At 34.8% G+C, this 23,389-nt stretch overlaps 2 protein-coding genes across 4 annotated transcripts; both read left to right on the top strand.

Moving 5' to 3' along the window:
* The first annotated feature begins 1,145 nt into the window (after positions 1-1,145).
* On the top strand, positions 1,146-2,198 carry LOC110630549 (probable galacturonosyltransferase-like 4). Its single transcript, XM_021778085.1, has one exon. The coding sequence runs from the start codon at positions 1,146-1,148 to the stop codon at positions 2,196-2,198; it is 1,053 nt and encodes a 350-aa protein (XP_021633777.1).
* A 3,014-nt stretch (positions 2,199-5,212) lies between these two features.
* LOC110629719 (importin-5-like) lies at positions 5,213-19,018 on the top strand. 3 transcript variants are annotated; one of them, XM_021776812.2, is made up of 20 exons: positions 5,214-5,935; positions 6,211-6,414; positions 7,868-7,972; positions 8,094-8,159; positions 8,240-8,413; positions 8,972-9,046; positions 9,144-9,286; positions 9,866-9,986; positions 10,081-10,150; positions 10,245-10,372; positions 11,838-11,894; positions 12,800-12,931; positions 13,029-13,121; positions 13,284-13,369; positions 13,439-13,505; positions 13,596-13,662; positions 13,742-13,872; positions 14,086-14,177; positions 14,263-14,329; positions 18,732-19,018. In XM_021776812.2, the coding sequence occupies exons 1-20, from the start codon at positions 5,336-5,338 to the stop codon at positions 18,894-18,896; spliced, it is 2,643 nt and encodes an 880-aa protein (XP_021632504.1). In that variant the 5' UTR covers positions 5,214-5,335; the 3' UTR covers positions 18,897-19,018. The 3 variants fall into 3 exon arrangements, with proteins under 3 accessions (XP_043805584.1, XP_021632504.1, XP_021632505.1); XM_021776813.2 differs by having other exon boundaries at positions 8,249-8,413; XM_043949649.1 differs by lacking the exon at positions 8,972-9,046 and having other exon boundaries at positions 5,213-5,935.
* Positions 19,019-23,389: the final 4,371 nt, after the last annotated feature.

Below are 23,389 nucleotides of genomic sequence, written 5' to 3' on the forward strand. Positions count from 1 at the left end.
ATGTATATGAATATACAGGGTACATATGCATAACAGTTACATAATGCATAATGTATGAAAATAAACGGGTGAGTTTGCAATTTTATGGATCACCAACGGATTACCAACGGAATTTCCGTTGGTGTCCATTTCTATTCACTAACGGATTACTAAACAAGAAATCCGTTAGTGTCACCAATGGAAATTTATGTTGGTGGTCCGTTAGTGTCACCAACGGAAATTTCCGTTGGTGGTCCGTTAATGTCACTCACGGATACAAATTCAGTTAGTGAATAATTTACCAACGAGGATTTTCTCAATAAAATGAATCCGTCACAGATCCATTAGTGAAAAACTCCACTAACGGAAAATCAGCGTTTACCAACGGAAATTTCCGTTGGTAAATTTGTAAATTCTGTGTATACTTTTAATTTATTATTTTAATTAAGATTATATTTGAATCTTTCGATTTTAAAAATAGATGTAATTTATTTTTCCTATCAATATTATTATAAATGATATATTATAGTTCTTTAAGTTTATTTTGAAATTAAAAAAATAATAAGAAAAGATATTTAAAAATAAATTAATACATTTAGCAATAAATATTAAATTTTGCTACAAAAACATCTCTTTCATTGGAAAAGCACTATATTTTTGTAGTCTAATGTGCTACTAAAGTTGATGACGTGATTAATTGAAATATATTATTTCATTGCAAAATAAAACTTTTTTGAGATGAATTTATTATTATTTACAAAAAGATATATTTAGTGACGTTTTAAATAGTCTAATTTTAGAGATAATTTCATTACGGTCTATTGCTTGAATATTGAAATTGACTTGTACACTGTGCTTATAAAAATTTTCTCTCTAACACTCAATTCTCCATGCAATGCAATCAAAGGCTTAAAACATAGATGAGTTTTTAATTAATCTTGTTTGTTTGTACCTCTCAAAGTCTACTGATAATCCGTCCTTTTTTCACTTCCTCACAATTTCTACCAAACTTAACCTTAAATTCATTCTCTATTTCTTTTTCAAGCTATTCTTTTTTGTCTCTTAATATTAAATAACAATACTAATTTTATTTTGTTTTACCTCTCTCTCCCTTATCATGAATCTTTAGCATTTCCAAAGCTCTCCACAAACCTTAACTAGGCAGGATGGCCTTGATTTGGAGCTCCTCCTCTCTTCTTCTCCTCCTTGGCCTCCTGTCTCTCTTCCACCCTTTCACCACCATGGTAGGCTGCATTCGTGTCGGAACAGTTATTCGGAAACCCTCGCCGGAGCTTCCCACTTTTCTGGAAGCTCCCTCTTTTCGCAATGGCAATGCTTGTGGGTCACAGGAGATCGACATCATCCATATTGCCATGACCCTTGATGTTAATTACCTTAGAGGTACAATGGCTGCCGTGCTCTCAATGCTACAACATTCCACGTGTCCTGAAAATCTCTCATTCCACTTCCTCTCTGTGCATTATGAACTTGAGCTATCTTCAAGCATAAACTCAACCTTCCCGTTCTTGAACTTTACTATCTACCGGTTCGATTCTAAGCGGGTTCAGGGAAAGATATCCAGGTCCATTCGACAAGCTTTGGACCAGCCATTGAATTATGCAAGAAATTATCTTTCTGATATCATACCAATACATGTGAAACGAGTTATTTACTTGGATTCAGATATTATCGTAGTGGATGACGTCGGAAAATTATGGGACGTGGATATGAAAGGTAAGGTAGTGGCTGCACCAGAATATTGCCATGCAAATTTTACTCAGTACTTCACTGGAACATTTTGGGCAGACCCAGCACTGTCAAAAACATTTGAAGGAAGGATTCCTTGTTATTTCAACACAGGAGTGATGGTGGTAGATGTAGATAAATGGAGAAAAGGTGAGTATACACAAAGAGTTGAGAAGTGGATGGCAGTGCAAAAGCAAAAGAGGATATATCAGCTAGGGTCTTTGCCACCATTTTTGCTTGTTCTGGCTGGAAATATCGAGCCAGTGGACCATAGATGGAACCAACATGGGCTAGGTGGTGATAACTTTCAAGGGAAATGCAGGAGTCTTCATCCGGGTCCAATTAGCCTTCTTCATTGGAGTGGTAAGGGTAAGCCATGGCTAAGGTTAGATTCTAGGAAGCCATGCATCGTTGATCATTTATGGGCTCCATATGATCTCTACCGTTCATCAAAACATTATTTAGAAGAATAATCCCAGGAGACACAACACAATGCAAGAAGAAAGGAATTTAAAGAGATGAAAAAAGAAGAAAGGGAAGGAAGAAGAGAAGAAAAAGGAAGAAAGAGAGAGAGAGAGAGAGAGAGAGAGAGAGAGAGAGGATAGGGAAAGAGAGAAACAGATGAAAAGTAGAATTTTTTAAATTATTATTTCTTAATACATGCATGCTCCACTACGTAAATTTATTGCAGAATTAGAATCAATGAAACAAGTTACTCTAATTCCAGCTCATACTCACTCAAATTTATAAAATATCACCCTTGTTAATATTAGATAAACTACTAGAAAACTAGCACCCAACTAAATACAATTATTAAAAAATAAATCAATTAAATTAAAATTTTACAAAATTATTAATTCCAATTTGAGGTATTATATTTATTTATCAGTCATATATATCTGAGGTGCAAAATTTCTAAATTATCCATTACTAATATGTTAATAATTACCAACTACCATAATCTTGTTAGTAAATTTAGTTGCAAATCAATTTGACCATCAAATATAAGAGAAAGCCTAAAGAAAAAAAAACAAGTAAAATAGATAATAGAGAGGGGTTAAAATTAATTATTTTTTATTTTAATAATATAAAAATTAGTTATAACATGTTAGAGCGAATTTTTTAAAAATAATAATAAATTTAAATTATTTTATTGAAATAAATTAAAACTAGATCGTAAAAATAAAACAAGTGAACGACACAAATAAAAATTTTCCCAATTATTGGTTATAAATTTTAAATAATGAATAAAAGGAATAAGAATTGAATGAGGAAGTAGATAAATTCATATTTACCATTTAAGAGTGTGATTTGGATAATTGTCTAGTAATTTTCTAAACGTCTATAGTTTCAAAAATAGAACTTATTAGTAATTTAATAATGTACATTATTTAAATTTAATAAAATAATAATAAAGAATATATTAGAAAAAAAAATAAAGAAAATTTATCTCTTTAGTTGTCATAAGTATATTAACTATATTTTTAGTCTAAATAAGAATAAAAATAAAATTCTTTCGACGAGATGAATAGAGTATATTTTATGCTTTAGATTTGTGAGAATTTCAAGATTTATTCAAAATTAATTGAAAAATAGATGTGCTTGAAAGATTATATTGTAAATCTATTATTCTATTTATATAAAATTGAAAAATAATTACATGTAAATAAATATAAAATTATACTCTTTCATCCCTATAAATTTTTATCCAATTTTCTATTTTAGTTATTCTAAATTTTCTTTTTTCATAATTAACATATAAATTAAATATTTAAACTCTATTCAAAATTTTTTTTATTTCAACGCAATTTATCATTAATTATTTATTTTTATAAATAAAAATTTAAAATATCTCTTAATATTTAATAAAATTTATATTTTTATTTCATATTAAAAATAAATATAATTAAAAAATTAATAAAAAATTATTTTTAATTAAAATAATTATATTTTTTAATATATGTGAAAAAATTATGAATAAAAATTATAAAATAAATAAAAATTATAGAATGAAAAAATATATAGTTATTTTTTAAATTTAAAAAATTATTTTTTACTTATAGTATTATTTAAAAAAAAAATAGGTTGAGTACCCTTTCAATCTATAGGTACTTTTGAGAAGATCATTAAACAACCTCATCAATCATCTCCATCTCCATGGGCTTGAGTTTCTAGATTATGGCTTCTTCTCAATCTTTTTATTCTCCTCTTGCGCCAACAAGATCCTGTTTTTTGCATCCCTTTCAAGAAGGCCCCATTCAAGCATTTAGTTTACACTCAAAACCAATAAGTCAAATAAGAAAAAGAATTCAAAGATTTTCTCTTGTTTTTCTTGATTTTATTTCCTTAAAAAATCTCATCATTGTAGAACTCTGTTGTAAAAAGTAGACAGAAATACTTCATCTTTTTGTATGAGATCCAAATTATAATAATGTTGTTGTTATTTATAAATTGAAAACAGACAGAGTTTCCTTTTTTTAAAGCATGCATATTGTTGGTGGTATTTCTAGGTTGCATTGAAAATACCTGCAGAACTAGTACATACATTCACTAATACCCCACTTGACAAGACTTCAACCTTAAAATTTAATGAAACAAGTTTAGTTGAGTTTTTAAAGGACTATTATTTAATTCACAGATTAATGTGTCGGGAGCTTAGTGTTACTTTCATGCCACTCATTGCAGAGCCAATCACAGCTCCATGTTGCCCCCATCAGCCAAGGCTTCTTTGCTAGCGATAAACATGTAAGGTATGAATTTATCCATTCTCTTGGACAGTTAATTAAGGAGGACTTGATCTCTTTTAAGTTGTAGTAGTAGTGACCACAAGATTTAAAAGTAAAAAAAGATCAATCATTAAACCTTGAATGTTAGGACCATAAAAGACACAGGGTAAACCTTTGGATAGAAAAAATTCAGAGCAAGTAGCACCAGCACTAGCAATAGAGTTGCAGATCTATATGTGGAGAGAAGAGCTCTTCATCTGCGAGTCCAGTAGCGCCGATGGTGATGAATGAAAGGTATGAGACTGCTCAAAATTTAAACACATAAGTCACCACCATTCACCTACAAAATAAAGACCAACAAAATTAACCCAGTTTTCTCTCATTGGACAGAGACCTAAAAATCAAAGAAAAATAATAAAAAATTTTGAAGGAAGAAGAATAAGAAAAAAAAATCAAATGACATAATATGCAATATCATACTTAAATCGACTGTCAAGTGAATATGACATTTCTAGTTAAATAAAGAAAAAAAAATATTTCTTTAAAAATTTTATGACTCTCTTCGGTGATATTTTATTTTAAACTCGTTTAATCATGCACTTCAAAAAGTTTATGATTAATTTAACTAATATTTTTAAAATTGATTTATTTGGCCCGACGTATAGTTGAGGAGGCGGATTTGAATTGCAGTTATTATTTCACAAGTTCTCCTATTCTTTTTTTTTTTTTTAAATTGCAAAATTGGCGCCAAATGCCAAAGATAGAATAAAACCAATTAAGTGTCTCTCACCTTCGTCAAACCTTCACCAACTACCATTTCAAAACCCCCTTTTTCACTTGCAAGAAACCCTCAATTTCTCTATCATTTCTTACTAAACCCGCCAATGATTCCATCTGACATCACGATGAGTGAAGAAAAAGAACGCGAAGATGCCATGCAAGACCTGATGACAAGAGTAATGGAAACCCTCATCTTAGAGGACGAATTGGCCTTCGATAAGAGTGACGAAAAGTATGCACAGATGGCATTTGAGGATTTGATTGAGATAACCAAGGAAAGTCCACATTTGATGTTGCCCCATATTAATGAATTATTTCAATTTGTTTATCAAATCTTGGGAAAATCTGAATTTGAAAGGAAAACAAGGTTTCTTGCTCAGGAACTTATGGGGCTACTTGTTATGCATTATAGAGATGAGGAGCCAGTGCTTATCCAAACTGGGATTTTTATTTCTGGAATAGTTTCTATGCTTGAGAATATTGATGATGACCCTTCTTGGGATGGGAACGACAATTTTGAAGATGATTCGAGGGTATTTGTTGAAGGAGTAGAAAAATTGGCTCGATTTGCACCTGCTATTGGTGGCCAATTTATTTTGGAGAAATACAGTTTACTGTTTGAATGGCACTTCTTTTCTGAGGAATGGCAAAACCGGCATGCTGCTGTTGTATCACACTCCATCATTGCAAGAAATTGCCCAAAGGTATCTGTGTTCGGTCTAATTTCTCTTCCAATTTCATGTTTATATTCTGAGTTTAAAACCTTTTCTTTATGTTCATCTGACAGAGTACCAAGGAATTTCTTTCCCATTCTTGAATGAACTCTCTTTTCCGATTCTATAATTTTGTAAAATTACGTATGTGTTCATCATTTGATTTCTTTGTTTTTTTCTGCAAAAAGAAAAAATATGTGCGCGTTCCATCAAATACTGCCTTCCACCATATGCAGAAATCATTTTCTCACTCTTTAGTATTGCAGGAATCAATAAATAAGTTGGATCTGTTGGTAGAAAGACCCATAGAAGCCATTAATGACACCCACTATCGAGTGTGTTGGGCGGCTATTAACGCAATTGAGGTGTTCTCCAAGAATTTGAACCCTGAATTTCAGTTTCAGTATTATGAAAAAGTGCTGCCTGCTTTGACAAAAGCTTTGAATTTTTCCTCGCATCCCAGTATTCAGGTATATGATCTGCCACACCCTTAACTTATCTCTGTTTGCTTACAAAAAATAACTTATGTGGTAATTTCAATGGCAAATATATTTAGTATAAAATATTTTTTCATGGAATGTTTTCCAACTTATTTTCCATTGATTGGTTGCAATTTTAAAAAATAAAGAATATTAATAAATTTATTCATAAAAGTATAATGGTGTTAATAAGATGCTCAAAGTCCGTAAAATGACTTTTTCCTTTTAAATTGGCTTAATTTCACTTTAACTAAGAAAATATGTCCCATTGACCAATTTCTCTAAGTGCTCCAAACATCAAAAAATGTAGAAAATAATTTTCTGGGGAATATTTTCTATAAATCAAATGAAGCCTTGAATATAAGAATTTTCAAATGTATGAGCCTCCCTATACATGTTTCAGTATGTGGCATAACAACATGACTTGAATGGAAGGGAATGCACAATCCTGAATATCCTTTTCACTTTTTCTACATTCATTTGATAGCTTCCATAACCACAACCATAATCGTTCCTAAATTTTTGGACCAATGAGCCTATTTAAGACATTTAGATAGCTTTTGATATTGTACACTGACAGTAGTATTTAGTGTAGCTTGTGGTTGTTTCACTCTGTTGAGATTATTTTCAATTTCAGGCATACCTATCAGAAAAATGTTGTCACAGTAAATGGAAATAGCTAGTGAATTTTTTTTTTTTAAGATGAATTTTTTCAGAGTGTAAATTTTAGCTAGATGCCACAGTTTACCCAGTGTTGCACAAAATACAGTCTAATGAAGACTTGAATTTTGAACCCTTGAGCATCTTTTCTTCTGCTTATATTTAGACAGGACTCCTAATTAAAGAAGCAATAGTTTTGGGAATATCATGAGCTACATGGAAACTTTAGACAGAATAGACATTGCCCAATCAAATACCATTCACACAAGTCTTGCCTCTGTGTCACTTTCAAAGGTCTAGGTTGTTAAGTAATGGAATGGATTAACAGCTTGGTCACATCTTTTGCCCTTGCAACATCATAAGCCTACCACATCTCAGCCTTGCTTATAAAGAGCCTGGACATATAGTTCTTAGGACTGCAGGAATGGAATAGAAAACTAGATTCACTAATGCTGTATCCACAACTTGTATGATCCCCTGCACCACCTAAATTCAATTCAAGCTTCTTGCTAAACTTACATAGTCAGAAACTTTATGGGCTGCTGAGAAATTGAAATCATAGTAATCTGCGCCCCCCCCTCCCCCCCCTTTTTGCACAATTTTGTCACCCTAATATTTTTTAATTCTGTAGCCAAACATGCTTAGTGACATTTAAGTCTTGACTAACTTGATGTATTTAATTCATTGCCGGTGGTCCTATTTTATATTTTGCACATGTTGCATATGCACCTAGCATTTTGGCACGAAATGTGTTCATGTTTTAGTTTTGCATATGGCTTTGCAGGTACAAGCTGCTAGCACGCTGTTTCACTTTGGTAAGTATTGCACTTCAGATCTGTTGACACCTTACATGGATGAAATTGTCAGTAAACTTCTTAGATGCCTACAGGTAGAATGTATTCAATTTAACTGATCCTATTTTTTTATCTTTTTTGTTCATCTTATACCACAAAATTCTTATATGTCTGTACCTCATTTGGCATAACTGATGTCTACACTGCTCAATTAAGAGAGGGAAGCAACAGTTGAAAGAGGAGGCTTTAACAGCAATAGCATCACTTGCCTTGTCATTAGAGGTACTACTTAAGACTTGCTCTGATTTTTTATTCTGAGGTTCTTAGTTGATTTCTTTTCTCAATTTTTATTTAGCATTTAGTTTTTTCAGGATCTTTTTCAACCACATTACAAAACTGTCATGCCTCATTTGAAAGTTATAATGATGAAAGCAGCCACTGGGTCCAACGGCATGCTTCTTCTTAAATCTATTGAATGCATTACTACGGTTGGACTGGCTGCTGGGAAGAAGGATTTCAGTGATGATATTCCAATGGTAATTATTAGAACTGGCACTTGAAGATGCAACTTGCTAATCAGAAGTTACAAATTAAGATTCTCAAAGTCTCTAGTTATTTATTCGATATCTTTTCTGACAGACTTGGCAGTTCTTTACCACAAACTCAATACAAGCATAATTTGTTTAACTAGTCTGGATGAGAAATTATTAAAATTTAGAAGATTTCATGGAGAATGCATGTTAGTTGGATAATGCCTTGTCCTAACTTCTTCCAGTGAATAGTAAGAATTTTGTTCTATTTCTGCATCAGTCACAAGTCCTGTGGACTTTCATCTTATTCTATTTCCTATGCTCCGTGTTTTCTTTGATTCTTGGTGATTAAGAATATATTCAATACTCCAATCTTACGTACTAGCTCCTTGAAAATTTAGAAATGCCAAATTTTTTGCCTAGTCCACAACATACTATAGTGTAGATGTAGTTGGATTCACAGTACAGGTCTAAAGATGTATTAGGTCCATTTATGTTTTAGAAATTCCATTTTTGTTATTATTGGGATATGAACCTTATTAACTATTCCTTTTCTCATGGAAGGTTGTGCAAACACTTATCTCCTTGCATGAATCTAAAATAGAGAGAGAAGATCCATTGAGAAGTCAAGTGTTACTAGTATGTTAACAGTGTTTCTTCAATTTCTTTTGAAAACTGAATTTTCATTCTTCATTAGTACCCTTATTTTTCTGTAAATCTTGAATCCATGTTACAGGCATGGGGCAGACTATGTAAATGCTTAGGCCAAGAGTTTCAACCTTACTTGTGTGTCATTGTTCCTCGTTCTATTCAATCTGCTCAACTTCAGTGCCATGTCACTTCACCTCAGTATTCTGAAAGTAAAAAATCATTGCAAAGGTGTGTCTACATGTCAAGAAATGTTCTACTACTATTCTCTTTTTGTTGTTTAAATACTTCAGGTAATATATATCTATGTATATAATCAAAATTAAGCCTTATCAAGTTTTTCAAACCAAATACTCCTATATATATATATATGTTATCTTCTTCAACGATTTTGGTGCAAACATGGTTATCATCCATCAGAATGCAGAAGTTTGTGTGCTATACATATAATATGTAAGTTCAATATCTCAAAAAAGCAAACAATAAATTACGTCTCTATTATTTTTAGGAAAAAGTTGAAAAATTCTATTTATCATATATAATGATGGTAGAGTGTTTGCCAAAATCAATTATCTATCCGTTCATGGTTTGTTTATGAATTTCAAGCTCTTCTCAGAGGTTCTTATAATAATTGGAGAAATTTTAAATTGATGGATCCATGATTCCTTGTTTCCTTCATCTAATGCAAGTGATCGAATAGTACGGCAATCTCATGAAAGCAAGGAATTTCTGCATAAATATGATACTGCTTTTACTAAATTTTTAGCTTTATGCTGGGGCATCTAACTAATCTAGTGTCATATCCGCAAGTCTTGGAGATGAAAGGACTGATATCAAAGGAGAGGTCCTCAAGGAGAAAGCCAAAGGTTGTAAATTGCTATGTACCTCTGCTACTGAGTTGGTGGAACACTTTCATTTATGGATTGATGAGGTTTGTTTATAATATTATATTGTCATGTGGATGTATTTTTAGGCCTCTGAACAAATATAGAAGTGATTATAAAGTTATTGATAATTCTATGTAGGTTGCTCAAACTTTAGTCCCACTTATAAATTTTGATCTCCATGAAGAAGTCAGAAAGGTTTCTGTTATGGGTATGCTCTTGCTTTCTAGTTTACTGTCCTTTTCTTATATTGCCAATCCATCCATTCCCTAGCCATCACAAATGTGAGCTTTTGTTACTATCAGCCATGCCAAAAATATTGAGATCATCTAAAGCAGCAATTGAGAAAGGTTATGTTCAGGGATATCAGGAATTGCCTTTTGAGAATTTATGTTCCTACATTATATCAGCTTTAACGGAAGCTCTTGACAAGGTAAATATGTGGATATTGAATAGCCCATTTTTTTGTGTTATAGATTATAGGAAGTAAATATATTAATATAGGAAATAAATATTGACAGATGGGTTAGTTGCTTAATCTCAGGGATTGTATAATCATAGATTTGATTTTCCTTTCTGTTTAGATACCGTCTTTTATATATAAATAGGTTGTAATATTTATTATGAAATACAACAAAAAAATATTATATTTCTACATGATATTAGAGCCAGGTTCGTAGAGATTTATTTATTTTTTCTCTCTCGTCAAGTCTTAAATTTTTGGAGACTCAGGACTCCTCTTCTTTTGTGTTATCCATCTAGGATAATATTTGTCTCTCACCATTTACCTAAAGAGGATGCCAAAGTTGCCTTGCAGCTCCCTTGTCAGATTTGCAGTTCGTTTGGGTGTTGGGTGGAGGCTTTTTTTGATACTGTTCATTTGGGTTACCCATAAAAGGGTAACATTTGGAGTCCTAGGACTCTGTTCATTTCGTTACTCATAAAGGGTAACATTTGGAAAGCTAGGGCTCTGTTCATTTGGGTTACTCATAAAAGGTAACATTTGGAGACTTAGGGCTCTGTTTATTTGGGTTACTCAGAAAGGGTAACATTTGGAGACTTAGGGCTCTGTTTATTTGGCTTACTCACAAAGGGTAACATTTGGAGATTTAGGGCTCTGTTCATTTAGGTTATCCATAAAGGGTAACATTTGGAGACTTAGGGTTCTGTTCATCAGGTATTGTTCACGGGTACTGTTCATCGGGCACTATTCACGAGTACCGTTCATTGGGTACTGTTTACGAGCACTGTTCGTTGGGTACTGTTCACGAGTACTGTTCATGAGTCACGAGTACTGTTCATCGAAGTACTGTTCACGGATCCGAAATTCTATTCACAGTAAGGTGATTAGTCTTATTAATCATTTTGAATTTGTTAAAGAATTAATGGAATATTTGAAATTTTTATATTCTGGCAAAGGGAATATTTCTCGTATTTATGATGTGTAAGACGTTTTACCAAGCTGAGAAAATGTGGTCTCCCGTTGTAGTGCTGAACCTGAATGTCGAGTCATGGCAAAAACCGTTTGTGAAGTTTTGTGGGTACGTCAATTATTGAAAGAAGTTGGGTTCACAAATTCGGTGTCTGCTAAGTTGTATGGGACGAGTTGATTATATATGTAACAAGTTGGGCATGATTAACATTTATGCTCCAACTTGAGGGGGATGTTATAGATTATAGGAAGTAAATATATTAATATAGGAAATAAATATTGATAGATGGGTTAGTTGCTTAATCTTAGGGATTGTATAATTATAGACTTGATTTTCCTTCCTGTTTAGATACCGTCTTTTATATATAAATAGGTTGTAATATTTATTATGAAATACAACAACAAAATATTATATTTCTACACTTTGTTTTCAAGCCTATTGTCTAGATAATGATTTTTGTTGTAGGAGCAACTGATGGAAATTCAATTAACAACTTTAGAGTCACTAGAAGAATGCATGGAGGTGTGTATCATTTTTTTTCCTTTTCCTTTTCCTTTGGTCTATTATTAATGAAACTTAATTTCATGTATTATTTTGCTTACACCACAAGGTTTTGAAGCCTGTTTAATCTTTTCTTTTTCTTTCACTTTTTTCCTCGCAAGTTGTGTATTTACATTTCAGGGAAAAAAAAATAAAGCTGTTTTTTTATCTGATTTACCAACTCAATTTTTAAACTTTATTGCTTCAAGCGTATGAGGTATCAAATTTATTTATTCAAAATTCCTGCACTATAAGAAAAGAAACTAATAAATTTTAATGTCCTCCCCCTTGATGGATTACATAAGCAAGCCTCTCTTGTGAATTGGTTACTCTGTGTGTCCTATGTTAAAGTTAGAACAGAGAATAGATATCTAAAAAATGAAATTAGACATTTAGAACTGAAAGCTTGAAACCAGATATCTAAAATCAGAACAGAGCTGAGAAACAGATCGAGAATCTCAGCAGAACTTCTCTTACTCTCTAACGTGAGAAATGAGGATTTTCATTTCATAATATAGCTCAAAGAGATCTGATTACACTGATTACAAGAGGGCCTAACCACTCTAACAACTAAAGTAAACATGGTTAAGTATGATGGAAATATACTTAAAACAATCACCTACCACTAGAATATTACATCAGCAAAAAAAACATTTTAAAAACAAAATATCATCCAAGAACCAAGCAACTACGTATCTATGAAAAGTCTCATCTGTCGACACCTTATGACATGTAAAAACTGTTATCTGACAGATATACGCCATTTTCTGTTTATTGTGAATTTTGTATTAGCAAAAGCCTAGCCGTTTTCTTTTCCAGGATATATTACTTCTCTCATGAAGAAACAATACCCTAATCTGAAGAAAAGATATTTTTTTGCCCTTTAGATGTCCGAACCTACCCTCAAGAAAGAACAGATCAAACGTTTCTTGTATATAATATTGAAGATTCTCATATCCAGTTCTACCACTTCAAGGAGTGGAGTAGAAAATGAGCAAATAGAAAAAATTCATAGCAAGGTCAGTATTTTATAACCCCTCATTGAACATTTGGCTTTGATACTGTTGGCTACTCATTTATGTGAGGACAGTGAACTTTGCTTCCTTCTTGATACAGGCTGGTGATTGTTTAATTACTTTCACTGAAATATATAAGGCTTCCTTATCCCAATTCTTTGACCAGATCTTATCATGCATGCCATATATGTGGGTAAGTTTCTTCCACCCTTTCTACAACCAGTTTATTTACTTTTGATGTATTCGCCAGCAGTAGCTTAAACCTTGAATTTGATCAATTGTAGGATCCACTGAAACAGATACTGTTGTTGATTGATTGGTTTAATGATGTAAAAAACATGTTCTTTGGCTTCAGGAGAATGATAGAAAACCAAAAGAGAGAAGAACTGCCTTTCGTATCTTCAGTGATGTTGTAGAGAAATGCCAAGAAGAAGCATTGAAGTGAGCAAACTTCACTAATTTGATTAATCATGATAGTTTGGATTCACTTTAACTCATCGTACAACATAGGTACTGTGAAGGTAGTCTTAGATTCCTAATTGATGCCTGCTATGAGATGAACCCAGAAATTCAAAAGGTGTCTCTCTACCTCAGTCTATTGTTTACTATTGGTAATTCTACAGCTGGTAACTGGTGCAACTCTGATCCGAAACAATCATTATTGCAGATAGTCGCACAGTGTATTGGTGTTAGTGCATCATTTGGTGGAGCAATATTTAAATCTCACATGAAAGGTAGCATTCCTACACTACTCTTGTCACATTATCTCTTTTTCCTACTGTTTATCCATTAAATTCAAATACCTTTTAGCAGAGGCTCTTGGCGGTCTGAATTCCATCATGCAGAATCCAGAGACACTGCATCCAGATTACTTACCAGCCCATGCTGCAGCTGTTTCAGCTCTCGGGAAAATATGCCTTTACCATCACGAGGAACTCAATGAAGTTAGTACACATACTTCTTGTATTTTACATTTATGATGGAATCAAACTTTTTTTAATATCAAATCCTGGAAGTCATGTAAGTTCCATTCATTAATGCCAACCAAAGAGAACAGCCAAAAGAGTAATTGTGGATTTCTGATGGCAATCCATTGACCTCCCAAGACTAGTAGTTTTTGGAGCAATTTGCTGATATTACTTGTAATTATTGAACAGGAATTTGGCATATGGATAAGCCATTTGCCAATAATGAATGATCTATATCAGGCCAGAGTTGTCCATAATCAGCTTTGTTTGATGGTTAATAAGTAAGTCATTATTTTACCATACTTCCACCTGTGCAACCAGGACACTAGTTGTCTAGTAACTTGTACACTTTGTTTATCATTTCAGGTTCAGTGAAGAACTTATTCATAATGAAAATACTCATCTATCCAAAATCATTTCAGTCTTCGCAGAGGTATATTTTGTCAATTATCCAAAATGATTTGATGTGCATTTCAATGTTGAGATATCTCTAATAATATATTGTCTTCTTTGTATTTTTCCTGAGCATATAAATATGTAATATTCTCATAGTGTATCATATTTTAAAAACTCAAAGAGAAATAAGAAAATCCTAGCCGCCGTAGACGTAGCCAAATTGGTGAACCACATTAAATTTGTGTATTGGTTTCTTTTCGTGCTGATTTTTTTGGATTGTGTGATTGTCTAATTCTCAACAACCGGTATAAGAGCTTTTAGTTTGTATCACAACAATCTGAAAAGATGATAGAAAGCCGAAGGTTCGAATTGAGAAGTTCGATGAAACCGATTTTGGTTTCTGGAAGATGCAAATTGAAAATTATTTGTATCAGAATAATCTCCATGAATCCCTGTTAGGAGAGAAGTCAGAAACTATGAAATAATAGATTTGGGATCTGAAGAATCGAAAGGCACTAGGTTGATCCGTTTGACGTTGGCAAGAAACATTGCCTTCAATATTGTTAAGGAGACAACGACTACAGGATGTCTGATGGCTTTGGCAAAACATGTATGAGAAACCGTCGGCTGTTAACAAGGTATATCTGATGCGTTGTTTATTTAATTTAGAGATGTCTGAAAGTTGATCTGTCACGGATCATATTAACAAATTTAATATGATCATTAGTCAATTAAACTCTGTCAATATTAATTTTGATGATAAGATTAGAGCTCTAATTTTGTTGTCTTCTCTACTTGAGTCGTGGAATACTGTTATTGCCGCAATTAACAGTTCACATGGGTCTGAAAAGTTAAAGTTTGATGAAGTCTGAGATGTTGTCATGAGCGAGAGCATTCGCGAAAGGAAAATCGAGGATTTGTCTGGTAATGCACTCAGTGTTAAGGATAGGGGTTGGAGTAAGTCGAAGGGAGGCTATAGCAAATATGGTCGATCGAAGTAAAAGGGACGGAAAAAATCTCAAGGTAGAAACGAGGTTATTTGCTGGGGATGTGGTGAAAAGAGACACTTTAAGAAGGACTGCCTTAAACCTAAGAAGAATAAAGGCCAAAAGAACAAGTCCATGAAGATGATGATTCTGTATATTTTGCAGATGATATTGGTGATACTTTAATTTTTATTGTAGACAATCCAGTTAACTCATGGATACTTGATTCGAGTGCATCATTCCATTCTTATCTGAACATACAATTATTCTATAATTTCAAGTATAAAAATTATGGAAAGGTGTATCTTGCTGATAACAAAGCCTTGGAGATTGGTGGAAACGGGGATGTGTATATCCAGACCTCAGGTGGGGGGGTAAGTGGAAGCTGTAGGATGTCAGGTATATTCCTGACTTGAAGAAGAATCCAATCTCTATTGGCTACCTGAACAGTACGAGTTACAAAACAGTGTTCGGGGAGAGTTCCTATAAAATTGTGAAAGGAGCTATGATGATAGTACGGGGCACAAAATCTAAAACTTTATACACTACTGCAGGGTGTTCGGACATGGTTGCTACAGTTGACAGTACATCAAGCTCAAGTTTGTGGCACAACAGGCTTAGACACATGAGTGAGAAGAGGATGAAGATGTTAGCTTTGAAGGGGTATCTGCAAGAGTTAAAATATGTTGATATGGGTCTATGTGAGAGTTATACTATGTTATCTTTATTGATGACTTCAGTAGGAAGGTATGAATTTACTTTCTGAAATATAAATAAGATGTGTTTGTCACTTTTAAGAGGTGAAAGGATGAAATTGAAAATTATGTTGGTTTGAAGATCAAATGTCTAAGGTCTGATAACAGAAGAGAGTGTGATTCTGCAGAATTCAAGAAGTTTTGTACTGATGTGGGAATCAGGTGCACTAAGACAGTTCTTGCAAGGCAAGATAGAATGAGATTACTGAAAGGATGAACAGAATATTGAATGAGTGAACAAGAAGCATGAGCACAGCAGATGCTGGGTTGCCAAAAATATTTTGGACAGATGCAGTGAGCACAACAACATATTTGATAAATAGAGGACCTTCAGTTTCTTTGGATTTCAAGATTTCAGAAGAAGTTTTATCAGATAAAGAGGTCAAAGTTACTCACTTGCGGACTTTTGGATGCACTGCCTATGTTCACATTGATCAAGAGAAGAGAGACAAGCTTGATGCAAAGGCTTTAAACACTGTGATGTGACATTTAATGAGAATGTACTCTATAAGGACAAGTCTGGTGTGCAATATGAAGATGCACAAGTAGGAGCTAAGATTGAGTTGCAGGAAATTTCATCTAGTGATATTGCAGTAAGACTATAGGAAAATCCAGAAAACATTGTTACAGAACCAGAATAATAGTCAGTCACACCTAAGCCAGTGTTGAGGAGATCTACCAGGGCTACCAAGTTACCGGAAAGGTATTCACCTTCCTTGTATTATTTGTTGACTGATAGAGGGGAATTTTAATCCTTTTAACGAGGCTTTGCAGATAAAGGATTCAATCAAGTGGGAACAAGTCATGGATGATAAGATATGGTCACTTGAGAAAAATGACACTTGGGAATTAACTGAGTTGCCTGCAGGAAAAAAAAATTTTGCTGAACAAGTGGGTTTACAGGATCAAAAATGAAACTGATGGTAAAGTTAGGTTCAAGACTCAATTGGTAGTTAAGGGGTATTCACAAAGAAAAGGTATCGACTACACTGAAATATTATTTCTTGTTGTGAAGCTAACCACAATCAGAATTTTGCTGAGTATTGTTGCAGCAAAGGAGTTGTACCTTGAGTAGATGAATGTAAAAACAATATTTTTATATAAGGATCCAGAGGAAGAGATTTACATGCAGCAACCACAAAGATATGAGGTTCCTGGTAAGGAACACATGGTGTGCAAGTTCAAGAGGAGTTTGTATGTATTGAAGCAGGCTCCAAGACAGTGGTATAAGAAGTTTGACTCTTTCATGTGCAGAAACGGTTTTCACAAAAGTGAAAAGGATCAGTGTTATTATATCAAGAAGTTTATCAACTTCTTTATTATTTTAGTCTTGTATGTGGGTGATATATTGATTGCAGGGTCAAGCATGAAGGAGATTAATAATCTTAAGGGGAGACTGTCATTAGAGTTTAAAATGAAAGATTTGGGTGCAGTAAAGCAGATTCTAGAAATGAGGATGTTCTAGGATAGATAGATCTGCTAGAATTCTAAATTTGTTCCAGGAGCAATACATTAAGAAGGTGTTGTTCAGGTTCAAAGTTGATGATGCTAAGCCCACAAGCACGCCTTTGACTAACCATCATAAATTGTCAAAGGAGCAATCACCCAAGACAGTTATGGAGTGTGATCACATGGCAAAAGTTTCTTATGTTTCTACAATTGGGAGCTTAATGTATGCTATGATCTGCACTAGACCTAATATAGCACATGAAATAGGAGCTGTGAGCAGATATATGTTAGATTCAGGGAAAGCATTGAGAAGCTGTGAACTGAGATACTTGAAAGGAACAACTAGTATATTACTTTTTTATGAGAATGGCAAGGTAGTATTAGAGGGTTCTGTTGATGCTGATTTTAGTGGAGATGTGGATACAAGTAAGAGCACATCCGGGTATGTCTACACTATAGATGGAAAAGCAGTGAACTGGATGTCTAAATTTCAGAAGTGTGCCTCTATATCATTTAGAGAAGTTGAATATATTGCAATTGTTGAAACTAGTAAGGAGATGATATAGTTGATTGATCACTGGAAGAGTTGGGCAAGAAGCAACTTGACAAGATTCTTTTTACTGGTAGTCAGAGTGTCATACAATTGGTGAAGAACCCAGTGTATCACTTCAAAACAAAGCACATCCGGCGTAGGTACCACTTCACTCTAGTTTGGTGGAAGAAGGTGAGATGTGCTTAAAAACAATTGAAGGTATTAAGAATCCAACAGACATATTGACTAAAGGTGTTGATGCTGGGAAGTTCGAATTGTGCAAGGTCTCAGTAGTATAGAAAATGTTTGCGGTTAGTATTTTTGTTGGATACATTGGCATGGAGAATGAAAATGGTTAAGATGAATGGATTCGTCTCTAAGTAGGAGATTTATTGAGATATGAAGTCTAATAATATATTTTATTTTTTTATATTTTCTCTGAATATATAAATATATAATATTATTCTAGTATATTCTGATTTGAAAACTCACACACATAAAAAAGAAAATTCTAACTGTCGTCGACGCAGCCAAATTGGTGAACCACTTTTTTAGATGATATGATTGTTCGATTTTTAGAAAATTTCAAATCAATATTAAGTAATAATTTCCCCTTTTTTAGTGTTATTTGAGGGGTGGTTCCTGAATATTAGCATAGGCTCTGCTCATCCCATTTACCCGTTTGCTTTAATTGTGTGAAACTTTGTTTTGATGCAGATATTATGGGCTGGTGATACTTTGGCCTCAACGGAAACTGTCAACAGAGTAATTGAACAGTTAAAGCACTTACAGAGAAATTTACCACCCAATACATGGGTATCCATCCTCTCCTCCTTGGTACACTCTCGTGCAAAACTTTTGCAGTTGAAATTGTCAGCTTAGCCTGTTCTTTCTAGTTAGCATGACATTGATCCTCTTCTGAATCTTCTTGTCTAAACAGTAGGCCCATTGGATGTCTATAAACCATTAGGATCTGTGAATGTCTATAAAATTCTTTCTGGTTAGAATTTTATGTGAAGTGACAAAATTGAGACTCTGCATTGCAGGTGAAAGAAATGAAGATCAACAATTATAATTCGTCAATGTAAAAAAACAGTGAAAATATATGAATGAAATTAATCAAAGATGAACTATCTAAAACTTAGGTGCATGCCTCCAGCGATCCACTCCGATGTTGATGTTCTCGTCATTTTTCATCGTTTGGCTAATGGGTTACTCGTCAGCAGCGAACCATGTCAACTTCCATATCACCTGACAATGCCGAGCTACTTGAGGTTGCCGTGTCAGTAACACTGCCATGCCAACAATTTCTGCTAGAATCCTACATTGTTCATTTAAACGTCCTAATGCCAATTTTGGCATCCGTTACAATGGTAACAAGTTTTAGACGTTACAATCCGTTTCAACTGCAAAACAAAAAGAAAAAGAAAAAAAAAAAGAAAAAAAGCAAAGCTTAAAGGCCCACTAACTTAAATCTAGCACTAAGCAAAATATAGGGGTTGTCTCCCCTAACTTCGCAGTCGACGACAACCTTGGGAAAGGAGCAGAGCCAACCATTACAAAAAGAAAAATTTTAAATAAAATAAAAGGCACGCAGGCTCAACGTCTACAAGAAACAACCCCACATAAATCACCTAATGGGACCTCAGCTTTGCTAGCCCGTAAACTAGAAAAGTAGCGACCTATTTATTATAAAAATATTTAATTATATTATAATAATATATTTTTATTTATAGATTTAAAATTTTAAAAGTTAATATATATATATATATATATATCAAATGAAAAAGCCAATCACGTGACGGGCTAATTGTGACAGGCCTTTTTAACACCCTACGCACGGTAGGTTGTGTCATACAGACATTATATGTGAAATTTGACCGCCACATGTAGATAATCAAACTCTATTTACTAAATATTTTTTTTGTCAAATTTAAAAAGTCAAATTTTTTTACAATAAAAATCCAGCTCCAATTTGAGTATTAATTATACACTTAATGACAAAATATTTCTTGACTAATGTACCCTTATAGATTAAAAAAAAAAAAAAAAAGCTCATAGCGAAGCTAAAGGTTAAGGCTTGATGGCTTAAAAGTTGGAGTATGGATGGCTTGGAGTTACCCTTTACAAAAAGAAAGTCAATTAGCCTCTTAATGAGACTGAGATAATGTGTTATTAGATTTTTTACTTTTTTTATAAAATCCTAAATAATTTTTAAAATTTATTGATGGAAAGTATATGTCAAATTTGAATTTTTTTTAGAAATTGATATTCTGAGATCCAAAAAGTAGGGTTTACAGTGGTTGTGTAAGGTTGGATGGAGAGGTTTCTCCCTTTTTATCCCTTTTGCTTTTGTCCGCTAGTGACGTCTAACCACCTCTCTGCTACAGTGCCACCTGTCTCTGTCATTCAGATCCGTATGTACGGATGTTTCAGAGCCCCTCTCCACGCCAGACGACCATTTAATTCCCTTCGGCACGCATGCGGGCAGGGCTGCAAAGTGACCGGGTCTGCTTTTCTTCCTTTGGTCACATTATCCGGTTGCGCTTCTTTCGGAAGGGTCCGCGTGTGAGGTCTGTCCGGTCTGATTCTCCGATTGAGCTGAGACGCGCAATGTAAGCTGATTCACTTCAAGAAAGACCTGGTGGGATTTGGACCTGCCCTCCTCATTAGGGTCTGGCCTTGATCCCAGGTATAGAAGGCCCGATGGTCATCAAATGCCCCTTTACCTCCTCAGCAGTTATTACATGTGTAATACCCGGCTAGACCCCGGCATCGGAATTCCTACCTTCCGACAGAATCTCCGTTGGAATCCAGAATTTTTCGGATGTCGGAGCCTTCTAGAAGGGTAAAATAAGATTTTCATAAAATGTTTTTAATGCTTTTATGGTTTTAATGAAGAAAGAAAATTGAGTTTTGAAAGAAAAAGTCATGGAGAAAAAACCCAGGTTCAGCCACCGAACATTGGGAGCTTGCGGAAGCTCTTTTGGCCCCCGAAGGTGGTCTGGCCAGCCACCTATAAAAGGCCCCTTGTCCGAAAATGGGCGAGTTTTCTCTCTCTATTTTCAGACATAGGTGAGATTTCGCCCTCCTTTGGTTCATTTTGTGTTTTCCTTCAATCCCTTCGAGTTTTGATGAGTTTTTACTCTATTTTGAAGATTTTTGAGCTAAGATCAAAGTTTTGAAGCTTGGAGACCCCCGGAGCTCGTTTTCTCCTCCTCTCCAAGTTTGGGTCACGCCTACCCTCGATCTTCAAGAGGTAAGTGTAGATCCACCACTTTTATGATGTTTTAAGTAAGTTTTAAGAAGGGGTTAAGGGTTTTGATGCATGTTTAGAGTAGATGTAAAATGTTAGGGTTTATATACCCTTTATGCTTAATGTGATGCTATGTTGATATTTGTTGGGGTTTAGGCTAGTTTTATGCCCCTATATGCTTGAATAAGTGTTTATGCATGTTTTAGAATAGTTGAATGCATGTTGGGAAGTTGGGATGGCTGAGTGTGGGATGGCAGAATCGGGTTCTGCCACCCAGGAGGATTTAGGTTCGGCCGTCGAAGCCAGTTTCGGCCGCCGAACCTGCCAGAGGAGGCAGTTTTGGCCGCCTAAGCTCGCCCCCGAAAGTTTGGACTTTCGGATCCGGAGGGAGTTTCAGCCGCCGAACCTGCCCCCGAAAGTGCCTGACTTTCGGATCTGGAGGGACCTTCGGCCGCCGAACCTGCCGCCGAAAGTCCCCTGCCCAGCCTTCTTTTACTTGTTTCTTATGCATATTTTATGATGTTTTAGGGGGGGTTTTTGGAGAAATGTTTAGAGTCCTTATAGAGTATGTTTGGTCCCTCATTTAAGTCCACCTGTGTAGGATCGGACCTGAGGAACCGAGGTGATCAGCAGTGAGATAGCTGCTTCAGAGTGAGTTCAGAGTCAGCCAGAGGTGAGTAGAACACAACTCTTTTTATTTCAAAGCAATTAAACTTTTAAGCATGTTCATGCATCATGAATGCCATGTATGTAATAGGTTGTATTGCATTAGAATTCACGAATATGACGTATTGCATAATATGATGTTGATGTGGATGGATGTTGAATGACTTATTGGCCCTTGATATGATATGATATGATATGGTATGGTATGGAAGTCCAAGTCGAGGCCCATTCTACGCCCCTGGCATAGAGTAAGAGAAAGTCCAGGTCAAGGCCCATTCTGTGCCCCTGGCACATATGGATAAGTTATGTTATGATATGTTAAGCGAAAGTCCTGAGGAGCTCTCGTTGTGGGCTGGGCACATTGGATTATGTAGAGGGCCATTGGTGACAAGTCCATGCTTGATGTGATTTGTTTGTGATGTGATGCATTTCATGAAAGCATATATGTTTAATAAACTGTTTTTATTGTTCTGCTCACTGGGTTTTAGTAGCTCACTCCTTTCCCCTAACCCCCAGATTGCAGGGCCAGAGATAGCTCAGGAAGTCAGTAAGGGTAAAGGCTATGTATATGTAATAGATTAGTAGTGGACATGTAATGTAAAATAATGTAACGTAATGTAAATTAGAGTGATGTTTTATGGATTAGTATTGTGCTTGGCCCCAATGTTGGTTGTAAATCCCTGTTGTACATGATCCTTATGAAATGTTTTATTGATGACATATGATGAACCAGGCTTGACATATGAGATGTTGACCCAACTGGAGCATTTGATGAGGGCTCCAGTAAGGGGTTTTATGTTTACAGTTTTAGTGCATGCATAGGTCAAGCTTAGTATATGAAAAATTTAAAGTTTTTATGGAAATATATGATCATGTATGGGATTTTACCAGATGTACAGGATATATGTTAGGCTTGCTACGGGTTCCGGCGACCTTAAGTCGATCTGAACCCTAGCACCGGTAGCGGTCCGATTTTCGGGTCGTTACAACATGATTGATGAGGGAGTAAATCCCTAGAACCCAGTATGACCACGCGGCCCAAGAACGGCTTCCCTCAAAACGTCCTTTCCTTACCTTTACTCTTTTCAAATTTAAAACCCCAAATTTTCTTCAGACTCTTCTTTTCACTTTGCTCTCTATGCTTCATCTCTTCCATCCTCTGCAAAAATCTCTCTGAGGTACGTCTCTTGCTCTCTAATGGCTGCCCCTAGGATTCCTGCTGTCGTAAATTTGAAGTCTTGTATCACCCCTTCTTCCCTCACTAATTTCTTTTCTTAGGACTATTTGGATACCTTCATTTATCACATTAGGGCTCCCCTTCGTAATGAGCGAATGGTTCTCCCTATTCCCCCTCCACCGGGTCTGATCGATCCCCAGCGAGACTGTAGCTTAGTCTTCTTCGTCAAACAACGTGATTTTGGCTCGACTTTTCCCTTTTTCCCCTTCTTTATTG

The sequence above is a fragment of the Manihot esculenta genome, chromosome 13, assembly GCF_001659605.2.
Source record: "Manihot esculenta cultivar AM560-2 chromosome 13, M.esculenta_v8, whole genome shotgun sequence".
NCBI lineage: Eukaryota > Viridiplantae > Streptophyta > Magnoliopsida > Malpighiales > Euphorbiaceae > Manihot > Manihot esculenta.

What these genes read in the sequence shown, in the direction of transcription:
- LOC110630549 (XM_021778085.1), top strand. Translation starts at nt 1,146, where the DNA reads ATGGCCTTGATTTGGAGCTCCTCCTCTCTTCTTCTCCTCCTTGGCCTC.
- LOC110629719 (XM_021776812.2), top strand. Translation starts at nt 5,336, where the DNA reads ATGATTCCATCTGACATCACGATGAGTGAAGAAAAAGAACGCGAAGAT. An exon ending in CCTCGCATCCCAGTATTCAG is followed by an intron (nt 6,415 to 7,867) that starts GTATATGATCTG and finishes ATGGCTTTGCAG; the next exon opens with GTACAAGCTGCTAGCACGCT. An exon ending in TCATTTCAGTCTTCGCAGAG is followed by an intron (nt 14,330 to 18,731) that starts GTATATTTTGTC and finishes GTTTTGATGCAG; the next exon opens with ATATTATGGGCTGGTGATAC.